Here is a 15,365-nt window from a genome sequence, read left to right on the forward strand (position 1 = left end):
ATTTTCACGATGTTTTTGGAATGCCCGTCTGAAAGCTCCCGTCAAGTAAGGCCTACTTGGAAATTATACATTGAATATCCCTATTATTGATGCTGCGGCCCGCGGCGTCATCAAAATCTAGGCAATTGGCCCGCGAGCACATTTGAGTTCGAGAGCTCTGGTCTACCGGGAGTCGATTTTGAAAATATATTTTTTTAGTCAACACACAGCAGAATTATGTTAGAACGGGTCTATGTGGATAGTGTAATTGTGATGCGTCCGGTCTCTCGGTCATTAGGTCGTGGGGTCGACATGCGGCCGGATCAAACCGAAGACTCGGAAACTGGTATCCGCAGCTATCCTTCCAGGCGCTCAGCATCCATGTATATAGGGTTACCATACGCCGGGGATTTGTCCTCTTTTTTGACTTTTATGAAAGTGTCCTCGGAGGACGCCCAAATGTCCCTTTTTACAGATATTCTCCTATTTTTTGAGAATTTTGGGTGAATATATGGCAGTATCGACTTAGATGCAGTAAATCAGCACCGAAGTTACGCTCCAGCGGGCATTACGGAAGCGGGGCCGGAGAGTTGACCCAATCACCCGTTACCGTATCCGACTTCAGTTTTTTAATTGTAGAAAGTGCCCTCTCTTCTGGATCGCAAAATATGATAACATCAACTGCAAGTATATAAAACCTACGAAGTACTATGAAAAGGTACGAGTACTTTTTTACTGATCACCTCTGATAACGACTACTTTTTTCGATTATTGATGGACACTTCCCGATAAGGCATTTACTGACAACATTTACTGACAATCACGAACGAAAACACAAACTACACCTATACATAACTATATCGCATAACGTGACTCTACTGAGGTTCACCACTCCCCAAGCTCTGCAGGCATCGCTGTCGGCACGACTCGTCTTCAAAATCAGTCGCTCTTTTATACTCGTCGATGGCAAACTTCCTGTATCTCTCCGAAGAGAGATGTAGATTATTCGACCGACACGCGAGGCTCAGAGTGTAGAATATATCCCCCGCTGTGCTGTTCGGTCTGTAGTTCGGGCTGTTTACGAGATGTATTAACGCCTTCACGGCTTCACTGCCGCACCTAATGGCTTCTTCGTAGCAGTCAGTTTTGTGATGCAAGAGAGCGATGAAGCCTAAACATCTGGCGAACGCTACAGTTCTTCTGTCGGTATCCACGCATTCCACCATCTCCAGTTGAAATGTAATCTCTTTCATCCAAGCAATGACAAGTTTAGCAACAATAAGACGCGATTGCCCGCCGGCTTTCACCATCTCCAACGCTCCACAAAAAATCCTCGCAACTACGATGTAATGCAGCGCTACACGATCCTCCAGTTTTCCAGAGCTGTATGCTTGGTAGACCGATCTGTAGATAATCAAAGACGCGAGATGGCGCCCCCGTGTAGACACTTCGTCACCCCACTCCAACAGTTGATGCAGGGGCGTTGACCAACGTTGCACACATTCATCAAAACACCTCATTGTCTTGTCCGCCTCGGTAACCTTCCCAAGATAATGCTCGCACTCTGCCATTAGAAGCAACGTACCCAGATTGTCGGTTGCGTGTTCCCGCTGTGGTAGATACGATAGAACTTCGTCATAGCGATTATTTCTTATCAGAGCGTGTGCCAGACCTGCAACAAAAATGCAATCTCAGAAGATTGCCAGCGATGATGACATTGAATTCAAGGGCGTCGATGTAGGCTATATAGCCTACATATAGCGAAATCTCACAGGCAGTGTCAGTATAAACTGATGTAAAATTTTATTTCACGAATTTCCGCCATATCGTAGGGTGCGAATCAGGTAAATGGTTTTTAATAATAGTACGATATTTCACACCAAACTATTGTAATGGGAGTAAACGAGCTTAATACAACAACCGCAATGCCATGACTCATTACAATTCTCCAAGTCAATAAATTCGTCACTAGAAAAAAAGTATTTGATTTGGCCTGATTTCGGCTCTGAACTGCTACCTAAGTTAATACCGCCACGTCAACGTTAATTTCAAATACTTCGTGACTAAGTCAACTAGTAGGTTATCACCATGGTACACAATCGTCATTGACGTATAATACCGGGAAGATCTTCAATCTTACATGGAAACAAGACTTGACTTCCGCGGCTGTTAAGATGCTATGAAAAGCCTGAAGATTCGATCAATTGAAGATTCAATCTATGCCTAGATACATAGCTTGAGTCATGCAATAGACACCTCACCTCTGCAAATAGATCTGTCGGCTTCCAGCCGTTTCTTCATAAAGTAAAGGTTTTCTTCGCTGACTGAAACAAAATTTATTCTGTACCACGGCGCCTCGAATTAGGTGGCGAATGAATTCGTACACACTACATGGCATCGAGTGAAGAAAGTTTAACTTCAACTGTAACCGTCAAATCTGCCGATTTCTTACCTTTTAATAGTTTGCTGAGCTTGTGAAGGTCCGTGCGGTCAGTGCCGCAAGCCGTGGCGGGTGGTTTGTCAATTCCTGGTTCGCGATTATCTCTCGCCTCGGCTTCTTCGGATGTCTCTCTCGTTTTCGTCGAAACGGCTACCGGCGTCGGAGTGGATTTTCCGGCCAACTCTCGTTGAGCACCCACGTCAGATTCATTACAAGAATACGACTTCGCGAGTTCTCTAACTTTTGCCGATGTTGCAACTCCGTCTCCTTTCCTATCTGTCCGGATCCACACTCGCAAGGATTTCCCACCCTCGGAGTCAACTGTTAGCTGCCTGATCTCACGCATCGTCCCATCGACTCGGCCTTCGTCCAGAAGGTAGTTCACGACAGACGATCTGCAAAACATGTCTTGCTAGCATCGATTGGCCATCGACGATCTGGATTTACTTCACAATCAGAATTTAACCGAAGGATTATGTGAACCAGGCCACTCTCAGAGATTCTATGTATCTAGTATCAATCAATCAATCAATCAATCAATCAATCAATCAGGTTTATTAATCTTTTCATCGTTTCAAAACATCACAAGACTGCTATAAAATGAAAGGGTTGGAAGGTGTCGAAACAACTTGGAGTAGCCTTTAACATCAGACACCCACCTTAGCCTAGGCGAAGTAAATAAGGGGCATGCACACTGAATGAAAAGTAACGCAGAGAATACAAGACGCAAGCGACAAAATGAGGTGGCATGTGACGGAGGGCGAGGTCGATGTTAGGTCGTGGTCCTGTAATCCTGAAGACTGGCTAGCGTAATATACATATTGCGGGCAAAGGTGCAGAGCAATGAATACAAGTTTCAAGTAAAATACAGCATAATGAAGACTTACCTATATGCATGCCCCATTTTCGTCCGCGAATCGACCTTATCAACCGCTAACACAGCTCTCGTCAAAAGCATCGCCGTAGTGTCAAGTTAAATGTGATGTCGCCTTGGCTTAGTTGCTAGTCCAATGATTGTATTAGCGTGCGGCTTATTATTGCAATCGCATACGTGACGGGAGGACCCGTGCGGTGTCTCTTCAATCCAAACACTGTTCCGTATTCGATGTAGCTATTTATTCGATTATGGAAGAATTTAAATTGAAAGGTCAACATATTTAACTCAAGTTTCCATATACAAGTTCAGACTAGTGGTTGAACATTATTGAATGGTAACATTTACACATACATATGATAATATCTGAAATCTAGAGTCGTTACCTGAATTCTTCCGATGCTCGCTAACATTCTGTCAAGCTATCCGAAGAGATTTAGGCAGAGCTTGATTCATAATGTACTGACTGGCCCTAAAGCATGTGCTATTGCAGTGACTGGCCGCAAAATTCCCATCGGAATCTATAGCGTAACGGCACGACACATGTGCAAGTGCATCCAATGACCATATGCTCGGTTGCAATGCAGGGGAATGATACTCCTAATCTAGTAGGGCCGAATTTTATCGATTGTTATCGACATATATATTATAACATACGTCGTTCGTCGCCTATATAGATCAAATGCTGGTGCGTCATATTTTGGCTTGATTAGAGCCTCGCCTGCATCAATCAAGGCTCGTTTAGTAGCTTGGTAACTAGGTTGAGACTACAACCTTACGTGCAATGCCTCTTATTTATTCGAGCCTACCCTTGAGACACGACCAAAATACGTAAACTATCAATAACCGAATAATATCATAATTTACTAGGCAGAAAGTTTACGTCAACTTCGAGGTAATAGTTACGATAAGTTAACAACGGTTATCTGACTAGGTCAGCGGTCTTAAACATGAGGTGCATGAATATTTCGGGATCCGCGGACTATTAGTTTGAAGATTAATACTAAGACTAACCATACCTTGACCCGCACCCTACTTCAGCCCTAACAATAACCCTCGTGCGAAAGTGCAACATGATCAATTTGCCAGGGGTCACCAATTAAGACGCGGCCCGCGAGTTCATATTTAGCGGACCTAGATCTCCTAGATCAGATTTCAGAAGAACGCTAAGAAAAGCATTTTGGAACACTAAAATTGATTTCCGTTTAAATATATTATTGTTGTTCCAAAAGATTCTACTATCTTGTGAGAAATATCACAATTCTTCACTGGCAGTAATATGAATGGGCAGGATCGGGCATATTGCATTGACGTGCAATGGCCCAGACACAGCAAAGACCGAGACGCTTAGAAAATGGTTTATTGATTTTCCACATAACGAGAGTTACGATGAGATAGCCTTTCAGCTAATACCGTTTCTCGATATTCCCAATAACGATTCCGTAGTTGCTGCAGAGCGTTGTCAAGTATCCAGAGCAGCACATAGTCTGAAATAGAATAAAATTGGTTAATATGAGATTTTTTGCTATATTTGCATGTCTTTAATAAGATAGTACTTCTTTTGTTGTCACTATTCACGTCGCCTATGTTAGAGAGCACAGCGTTGTACTGATTTAAAGATTTAAAAACGAGCTTGCTAACGTGTGGTTAATTTTATCTCGATATTGCATTCTTGCCGCCAGCAACGAAATTTGGTCCCCTCGTCACCCGCTGTGAGTTGGCGACTACTCAATTCGTCCATTGAGTAGTGGAACACATTTTTGAAATTAATACTCTCCGTACTCTACACAGTTGTCATTAAAATCGAATTTAAATTGGTCATTTTCATAATTTCCGGCACGTAGACTTAGACGAACATGCCCCACTTTCCGACTGCCGCATAAGCAAACTATAATCCCCGATTCGCCGCAATGTATTCCCTCCATAGGTCGTTGATGGACATGAGATGGTCAATATGGCCACAGAGGCATTTCTGTCGAGCGCCCTGTATAGTTGTGAGTCATAATATGGTTTTGCAGGTATACATTCATCTTCATGAAATTATGACTTCATTAAAATGCTAGCAATTTCAATACAATGCCGGGAATTAGTGGGTCAAGTCATTCTTAAATAAACTGAAACTGTTTCGAAACCCAGAATGTAATGACACCTGGGTATGATTTCATGATTCACCCGGTCGCCTATCTGTGTCAAAACCTCCAATACAATCACGATGGTGTTCACGGAAATCTCTTGCAATTAAAGTACACTTTCGTAAAGATCTCGTATCGCACAGGGAAACAGAATTCAAACACAACTAAATTAATCGATTGTATCATCGTCGATCAATTATAATACCATGAAAATCATGACGTCATATAGGCCTATAGATCAGACCCGGGCAAAGTACGGACCGCGGACCACTTGCAGCCCACAAAGCTATTCTGTGCGACCCGCGAAAGTTTGCCTGGAATTCAAAAAATAAAACTTGCTTTTTGAATGACTAAAACTAGCTGTTTCAAATGAACATGAAATTCGTTTACTTTGAACCTGTTCAAAGTGTTCATTAATATGCCACAATAACGCTGCCTACGTACCTGACATGCGTAGACCAGATTCAAAATAAAGGCAATGTGGCAAAGTATGAGTAGCAATTGAAGACACAAGTAATCGCTCTTTTCATATAGTTTAGTTCAAACCGTCGTTGTTGCCATTGTCAAATTACGCATTACACCAGGGGTCGCCAACTCAAAACGGGTCGCTGGCCACTTTTGAAATTTCGTACCGGCCGCGGGCCGCATGAATTCAAAATCGATATAAAGTAGGCAACCACGTTTTAAAACTCTTCGCCAGTACAACACTGTGCTATGCAACATAGGCTATCGGTATGGTATAGTTAGCCAAAAAGAAGTAAAATCTTATCATTATAAAGAATAAAAAATACAACAAAGGATCACTGTCATCAATTTCATTTTATTTTGAGCTCTGAGCTGTGCACGATAGCTGAAACGATTTTTGGGGCTAGCGAGATACGATACTAGCAGAAACAATATCTCCACGCAAAGTTTGATCTTATGGGGAAGCCCGAAGCTAGTGGTTCCCAAACCTTTTTAGACATGCCCCCTTTATGATTCTGAAAAAATTAGCACCCCCCCTTATCATCATATCACTAAATGCAGCCATATAACCACGGTTGCCATACCGTCCTTATTTCTAAGATTTGTCCTTATTTTGAAGGGTCACGTCTTAGAAAACGCAACTGTCCTTATTTCTAAGAAATGTCCTTATTTTCGACTTGCGTCCTTATTTTTTCTTATTTTCAACCACTGCAGAACTTTGATCGTTTATCTCTGGTATTTGTGTTGCACAATATTTATAAATTCTGCTTTTGCGTCGAGATTTTATGACATCATAAAGGAAAGGAACTCTTGTGACGTTCACGCCATAAAATTTGAGTTTTAAGTGGTGAGATAGCTCGGGCCGTGCCCGTGAGTGGTTTCGTCTGTACCAAGCTACGACGGCGGACGTCATTTTAGCAGTAAACAGTAGTACTCGGTTCCTGCTGTTTGGTCTACAGCAGAATAAGCTCAAGCTGTGGAAAAGGCAGCATTTATTGCGTAGTGCAATCGATACATTGGTTAAAAAGCAGTAAGCTGTTAATCATTGATAAATTTTTCTAAATTATATTGCACTTACGTCAACGCTTATTCAGGAAGGGGGGTTGATGAAGTGCTGTTTCGGTCATGAGTAAAGGTAAATCTAGACCTGAGCTCTCGTGAAATCCATTAAGCAATTTCTAATAACAAGGAGTTGCTGGAAAAGATTGTTTCTAGCGAATATGCCACGGCTCATAAAAATACAAAGTATGTTCAAAAACGTTTTTTCATGCTAATCTAATTTTTCGACTGTCCTTATTTTTGAGTCTATGTCGATGGCAACCCTGCATATGACTGTTGATGACAGAATTCTATACTATGAATTCGTGATTATACACAGAGCAATGTCTATAACTAATTTTAATTCGAGGTAAATTGCCCAGAGCGCAAAAACATTCTCTGTTCACCGAAGCTCCGCGCTTCCTTCAGATGCTTTTACGTCCCCACAAGGCGGGAGCGCACCCCAGTTTCAGAACCACTGCTCTATGCCGTTTTCGAAGCGTCACATTCTTTGCAATGTTTGGGCCTTTGCGCTTCAATTTCAGCATTCCAAAATGTTTTCTTAGCTTTCTTCTGAAATCTCAAATCACGTCGCGCACCGCTAAATACGACCTCGCGGGCCGCGTGTTGGTAACCCTTGCATTATACGGTATGAGTTTTAATTTGTTACGTGAAATGTTACCAAATCCCTAATTCGGAAAACAAGTCAATCAGTGCTTGCGATTAGTATATGACTCATCATATCCATCAGTACACATAAAGGATTAACGGTCATGCCCAAAAAAGAATGCCGAAAACTGAAATTCAAAGAAGGTTTAGGTTTAGAATTTAGAACACTATGTACTATTCCTTATCTGTAGGCTTACTTTCCATCATTAGTTGATTGATTCACGTTGATTACGGTCACTCTCCTTACGTAGTGCTGTGAGTAGTTAATCCGTTGTCAGTTGTTCTAGGTATTGGGCCTTGTGTTATCGTATTTGAACTGTTCCTATACTGTGTATCTCATTTGTCGTCTGCTGCAGAATAAGTTTTAAAAAACCTATCTGTATGTCAGAACACACTAAATAGGCCTACACTACACTGGAGTCAGGGGTGAACCCGTCCTTTCAGTTTTTTCCGAGCATGTCGCCGAGAATAGGAATTTTAACAAAAGCCGGTCTTATGATAAAAGCAAGAAACAAAACTCTGTCAAGGGAGGGCGAAGAACAGAAAAACTGCAAGATTCGTTCAACATAAAGGTTATTTAGGCTGCACAGTGCTCGGAAGGCAGCGACCGAGAAAATAAGCTTTGTACTATTGCATATATATTCCAGTACAGCGGTTCTGAAACTGGGAGACGTGAAGGCATCAGAAGGATGGCGCCGGGGCCTACGACATTCAGGCTTTATCTCGCACAAGAAACTTGAAAGAGCTAACAGGCCAACGCTGCAAAACAGACATCAGCGATTGACCCAGGAATTGTTTTGATTTCGCTTTTTATAACAGACTCGCGCGCAGTATTCATTATTCGGCATGTTCTTGACTTGAAGGGATGTTATGAGCTTTTAAGACCATATTTTACTATTAGGTAGGCTACCGTCATGCAATTGTGCTACTATGAAGCAGTCCCCTTAGTTTTTGCACTGGTGGCCGATTTTGAATTGTTGTAGAATGATACTGTGTCTAACTACAGGGATGACTGTTTCCTTATTGTAGTGGATATATGGTTAGCTGCCGCTCTGAATGGCGTATAGCCATTGGACAGTTGGTAAATAAATCTTTATGTTGCGATATTATGCATGCACACGACATTTAAAAAAATAATTGCGATGGTAGTTCATGTGGTCCTTCTCACAGTGACTGATTGTATACTTGGTGACCCAAGTGTGGCTTATGGCTAAATAATCGATAATGGTCAACAAATGCTATGTTTATGGTTGTAAGTCTGGGTATTCGACAGCTAAGAAAGAAGTTTCATCGTTTCAATTTCCATTTGATGATACGGAGTTACAAATGAAATGGATAGCTTTTGTGAATAGACGCGATTGAAAGTCAACTAAGAATTTTGTAATTTGTGCGTTGCAGTTTGAATCAAAATACATCAAAGACTGTGGCTTACGAAAAAAGCTACTTTTGGATAGAAAGCCAGTCCCTTCCATTCGATCCGTGCAGGAGCTGCAACGGCCTTCACTGATCCCGACTGTGTCTCCCAGCACAAAACAATCAAAAAGAAAGGATATTCCAGAAAGATGAGTTGAAAGATTTCAAGCCGTCCGATAAAATAAGCAGCTTATCAGATTTGACTGAGTCACATGCTCCACAAGGCTATACCATGTACAAAAGAGATAATGAATAGGGCCTATGTGATTTTCTACCATTTGGAATTCAATGATGTCCCGAAGGTGTCGGAGAGCATAGGGATTTATGATTAGTTGCATGTCAAATTGCAGTGTGATGGAAAGAATGTTCCTTTGCCACCTCGGTTCACACAAGGCACCAATGCTACCCTGACTAGATTTGGTGCTTTACTAAACTTTCCGCAATATCTCAAAAATCTCCGTGAAAATTCGCACCCTAATTTACCGGACGAGCTTCAAAATCTAATATATTACGAGACTGATGACCATGCTCATATTCGATATTCATCCGAAATGATTCGTTTTGTTCTACTACTTCGGTACACATCTGCACAAGCTTATAAAATACTTACAAGAAGCATTCCTTTCCATCAATGTCAACCTTGAGTCGATACAGCGAAGGGAGCTTTGACGCGGTTAAAGTCCTGGAAATTATGAAAGAAAAAGGCGAAATCTCCACTGACATAATTTTGATGGTAGATGAGATGTAGTTACAGACAGGTGTTGAATATCATGCTGGTAAATATTATGGAGCAGATGAAAGCAGTAACCTATATAAAGGTGTTGTTGTAATGATGGTCAATGGTCTCAAAAAATCAACATCAATCGTGGTGAAGGCACTGCCAGAGACCGAAATTACGGGAAAATGGTTAGCAGACGAATTGCTGGATTGTATTGCTGCTCTCAATCGCCACGGATTTTTTGTTCGAGGACTTGTGTCGGATAATCATCCATCCAATGTGAAAGCATTTGCAGTAATGAGAGAAAAATACCCTGGCAATGATGTGTTCTCTCTTCATCTTCCATCCTGTGCCAAGAAAACGTATCTATTTTTTTATTCTGTCCATCTTGTAAAGAACATTCGAAACAATTTGCTCCGAGCCAAAAAATTGTTTTTCCTGCATTCCCATTCACCGTTCATTGTTTGAGTATATCATCGCCCGGTGGATTCATTGCATGGAGCGATCTTCACACAATCAGAGATTGTGACGATAAGCTGGATTCGAATTTACGTGAAGCGCCAAAATTAACGTTTGCCTCATCGCATCCAAGCAATAACAAACAGAATGTCAATTTGGCTTTTGCTCCATTCCACGAGTCGACTATCGCAGCGAGCAAAAGTTACTTGCCTCACAGGGAAGATATTGCTTAATTTTGGAGTCTTATTAATGCTTGGTGGACAATCGTAAATTCCTGTAACAGAAATTCAGGAAACCCCAAGGCCAAATCAGTGGTCCCACAAGATAGCAAAATCAATTTCCAACAAGATTTCGCGAATTGGCTGATAAAATGGAATGGATATAACCCCCAGAATTATTGTTTGTCGAAGCAAACCTTATATAGCCTACTCTGATTAAAACGCTGCAGTCACAATCGCTGCTTATGAAGGACTTGTTAACAGAGAGGGGTATGGATATGAGATTCTGAGAAAATTCCAAAGTGACCCAATTGAAAGAAGGTTCTCACGGTGTAATCAGTGGGTCCTGATATTATCCAAGGAAGAAACTGTAGCAATGCACTTCACACGTAAGCGCAACATTCCCCCCATCTTGGCGGTTCGGAAATCCCGTTTGTGGAAACATTCAAGTACCTTCACCTCGGTGTTGTTTTTGACAGAAGACTCTCATACAAAGTTCACATTGAATATGTCTCGTCCAAGTGTTGTAAGAGGCTCAACGTACTGAGAGTCTTGAGTGGCACGAGTTGGGGAGCCAGCAAGAGAACCCTTTTGCGCGTCTACCGTTCACTCAGAAGATCTATCATGGACAATGGTTTGACTGCATACTACTTTGCGCCTGTAACCACCACAAGAAGCTGCAATCGATCCAGAATAAAGCCATTCGGATCTGTACCAATGCAATGACCGGTACCCCGACATGTGTGCTCCAGGCCAACTGTCACGAGATTCCTTTTCATCTCCGACACCTTCTAACCTCGATGAATTGATCGATGTCATATTTTGAATCAAGTGTGCCTGGGAGTGAATTTGTCAAGCATATAGTTCAAGACAACTGGCATGGGATTTACGAGACCTAACTTTCGAACGTTCAATACGCTCACGAACTCGTCGCTATTTGAAGGCACCATATTGGACAAGTACCACTTCCCATCTATTCCACCTTGGTTTCTGCCGCAGCCACACGTTGACCTCTGCCTTCTGCACGAGTCTTCTTCCGGCGATGTATCAGAATCTTCCAACCAGATCTGTTTGAGTCATGTGGCCGACCAATTAGTCGGATACACTCCAATTTATACCGACGGGTCTAAATCAAGCATTGGAGCAGGAGTAGCATTTTTTATTCCGTCACTCGCAGTATAAGATGTCCATCGTTGCCCCAGCGAGCAATCTGTTTTTTTCACGGAACTCATTGCGATCCAACGGGCTGTCAGCTGGATCTGCAGAAGTTCTCTGACGACGAATAACTTCCTGATCATGTCCGACTGCTTCATTGCTGTGCTGTGCATTCGCAACTCTAATTTTCAGCCCCACAGCAGACTGGTTGAGGAAACTCTCTCATCTCGTCTCGATTTACGACAGCGAAGGATCGACGTGGCATTTTTGTGGATTCCAGGGCACGCCGGGATCAGCGGAAACGAGGAAGCCGACAGGCTAGCGAAAACAGCCTCTTCCTCCTAGTTCAATATCGCCCAGGAATTGCCGATATTATCAAAACATGTGGTGCGGAAGATCATCCGGCGGCACTGTATATTTCTATGGAACGAAGAATTTCAAGCATCCGACAACGGACATCATTATAAAATTTTTAAGCCACCTAATGGGAACAAACCGCTGGTACTTAGAAACCGCGTAGAAGAAAGTATCCTTTTTCGTTTTCAGTCCGGCCACTGTCGTCTGAATAGCCATTTGATTAGAATAGGTTCAGTGAAATCTCCGATTTGCTCGCTTCGTCGGTATCCAGAAACCATCGAACATTTTTTGATCCGCTGCTCCAAATATGATTTCCGTCATACTTTCCTCATTGCTAAATGTGCTGAATTGAATGTTGATTTTCGCCTTGAAATTCTCCTCGCCGAAGATCAAATCATCCCTTTCACAATTAAACTTGTGATATCATTACGGCGATTTTTTTGACATGTCAAAAAAGTCAAAATTAGGTCAAAATTGTAGCGTTAGGTCAGAAAAATTCAGTTACAATTGTTTACAAACTCAAAAAAATTTTACAAGCTGCAATTAGTTTGTATCGTAGATTTTGGGCTGTCGGTGAACTTCGACATTTGACAGCGTGCAGCCTATTTCATAGGCCCACCGTTGTAGACGGCCCATTGTCTGCTCATTGTGAATCATAAACATTCAAATGGAACAAATAGGTTGACATGGTGTTATGATCCACGTACCGCAATATCCTAACTGAAGCAAGACTGCGTGGGCATTGCATGGTTCTTATATCAAGAAGCGCATTAGGAAAAATTGTGACAATTTGTCAGAGTGAAGCAACACGGCGTGTCACCAGTAGTGTATACGCACATTCTTGGCAAGCTACTTAGTAAGGACAGACACTTTCTACCCGAGAATGTAGGAAGTATCTTTCATTGTATACAACAAATTTAAATTATTTCTAGCGTAATACGTGATGTAACTACTGGAATTCTTCATAGTTCCAGATTCGGCTAAAATAAAGTTTTCTCACGAAAAAATTTGTCTGTTTTTGAGTCAAAAAAGTTTTTTCAGGTCAAATTACTTCCTAAGGACGGACAGTTCGATCCAGAAAATAAGATAAGTGGTACAATTCTAACATTATTCGAGAAAACACCTAATTTGCATACGTCAGGTCAAAATGTGGTCAATATTAAGTTTATTAGGGTCAAAAAATGGCCCTAGTTATCACGCAACCGTAATTTGTGAATGGCCGTGAATGTTTTATTTTCCACCGCTCCGAACTTTCCTTTTTCGGGCCTTGATATTCTTTCGTTTCTCTGAAATGGTATATCTTAAATATTATGTTTATCCAATGCGTACGCCATCATTGATTGCTTATAATTTCTTACGCCATTATTGAACGTGGTGCAAAAGACCAACGGGCGATAAGCGTCAAATTTTTCTTTCAATAAACAACAACAATCTCGTTCGAAACATTCTGTGGAAAATAACCCGAGCTAGCGTGATCGGAGTATTTTTACGGGGATTTAATTAGCGATCTGAAAGCGCAATTAATTTTAAATGAATTGTAATAATCCATGAAAACATGATGAAAACATTGTCGGCATATATTGCGCACGTAGCGCGACAAAAAGCTTTTGGATTGGTCTGATTTTGTTGAATGTTAATTTGCAATGAGAACTTAGGGATATATAGAACTTTTGCTCCACTATATAATCACGTGTCCCACTGCACCCTCTACTGCGACACCATTTTCCGCAGCACCCCACATACCGTCCCCTGAGCAGAACGCCCCAATATCGATCCTTGAGCGTTTCCGTCCCCTTCAAAATCCAAATCGCTCCTCGGGGCCGCTGGCGACCAGGTTGAGAAACACTGTCTTACGGTCACTTTCTGGATGAAATGGCTGCGACGAAAATTGTTTTCATGGTTTTAAGGCAAGTTTTTGCAACTTTTGCAACTTTTTTACAGCTTCCGACAGCTTCCCAGACACTCAGAATCTATGTACAGTAGGGCTGTTCAAAAATAACTTTTTTCTCCCGATTCAAGCCGGTCACCTCTTAAATCGTCAGGTTGCAGTAGAAAACCTTGCTCACCAAATTTCACTCGATTCCAACCAGTAAAGGCCTCCGCAGATCCAATTAAAATTTTTAACTTATTATGGAAAATTTTAAAAAAAAAAATCCAAATTTTTCTGCCAACCCCATGAAATTGTTGAGCTGTCTTCAAAGACGTTGCAAATCAAATTTGAGTCAATTCCGACCAGTAGAAGCGGAGTTATGTGAGTTTTTCGTTGATAAATCGCGGATTATCCACCAATCAAGGATAATCCGAGAAATATCATTGAAAAACTCACATAACTCCGCTTCTACTGGTCGGAATTGACTCAAATTTGTTTTGCAACGTCTTTGAAGACAGCTCAACAATTTCATGGGGTTGGCAGAAAAATTTGGAAATTTTTTTTTTTTATTTTCCATAATAAATTAAAAATTTTAATTGGATCTGCGGAGGTCTTTACTGGTTGGAATCGAGTAAAATTTGGTGAGCAAGGTTTTCTACTGCAACCTGACGATTTGAGAGGTGACCGGCTTGAATCGGGAGAAAAAAGTTATTTTTGAACAGCCCTAATGTACAGTACAATGATGCTTTAAGCTGTTTGGAGGGATTTTATAGTGCAACTTTTTGCAACGTTTCTCTATTTTTCGTGACAATTTTTACTGCAACTTTTATCAAATATAGCGTTAAAATGTGAAGAAGTGATTTCAAAACATGCTATAAACTATTTCTAGTCTGGTTGATTTGCAAAACAAGAAGGTAAATGATGGGTTAGCTGCATCTCACATTATCTATGACACAATGGCTTGCAAGCAAGAAGTTTAACTACTCCTTCAAAGCTTGACCGTGACCGTGCCCGAACAATATGCAAATAGTTCGCTTTAATAATTTTGTCGTTTTAAATTGGAAATAGTTTCACGAGCGCCCGGTCGAGACCGTCGAAAATTACATTTTCACTAAGCCACCTTTTTCAGGCTATTGCTTTTGTTAAAGTCACCGAGAGTGAGTTTTTTGTAATGCCTTGGGTCGAGTTTGCAGACATAGGGGTTTTTCGGTGTGTTATTTGACATGCTTTAGGGCGAGAAGGTTATAGCTATGCTGTTTTTTTATTGGGATGGGGGGAATTATTCCCGCATTGCCTAATTGTCTTGCTATGAGCCAGAAGAAATGTAATTTTTGGCGGCGTCGCCAGACCGTGCGTTAAATGGCAATAAAGTAACAAATTTGACAGATCTGCAGGAACTAGGTTATAAAGCGGAACCTTTCGAGTACCTTATACCCTAATAATTTAACAAAAATTACAAATGCTACTTTTTACTGCAACTTTTATTCAAATTAAATGCAACTTTCTCGCGATTTTAGTGCAACAAAAACTTGCCCTAATGATGATATCAGTAATTTGAGACCATTTCGTATTTGGAGT

General features: G+C 41.3%; 1 protein-coding gene across 1 annotated transcript; it reads right to left on the reverse strand.

Moving 5' to 3' along the window:
- Positions 1-761: 761 nt before the first annotated feature.
- LOC145448349 (uncharacterized) lies at positions 762-4,006 on the reverse strand. The gene is made up of 4 exons (XM_080326734.1): positions 3,307-4,006; positions 2,432-2,814; positions 2,241-2,303; positions 762-1,651 (listed from the first exon to the last, which is right to left on the reverse strand). The coding sequence occupies exons 1-4, from the start codon at positions 3,375-3,377 to the stop codon at positions 855-857; spliced, it is 1,314 nt and encodes a 437-aa protein (XP_080182860.1). The 5' UTR covers positions 3,378-4,006; the 3' UTR covers positions 762-854.
- Between the last annotated feature and the right edge of the window lie 11,359 nt (positions 4,007-15,365).

This window comes from Botryllus schlosseri, chromosome 1, assembly GCF_051294905.1.
Source record: "Botryllus schlosseri isolate E-star chromosome 1, Bs_hap1, whole genome shotgun sequence".
NCBI lineage: Eukaryota > Metazoa > Chordata > Ascidiacea > Stolidobranchia > Styelidae > Botryllus > Botryllus schlosseri.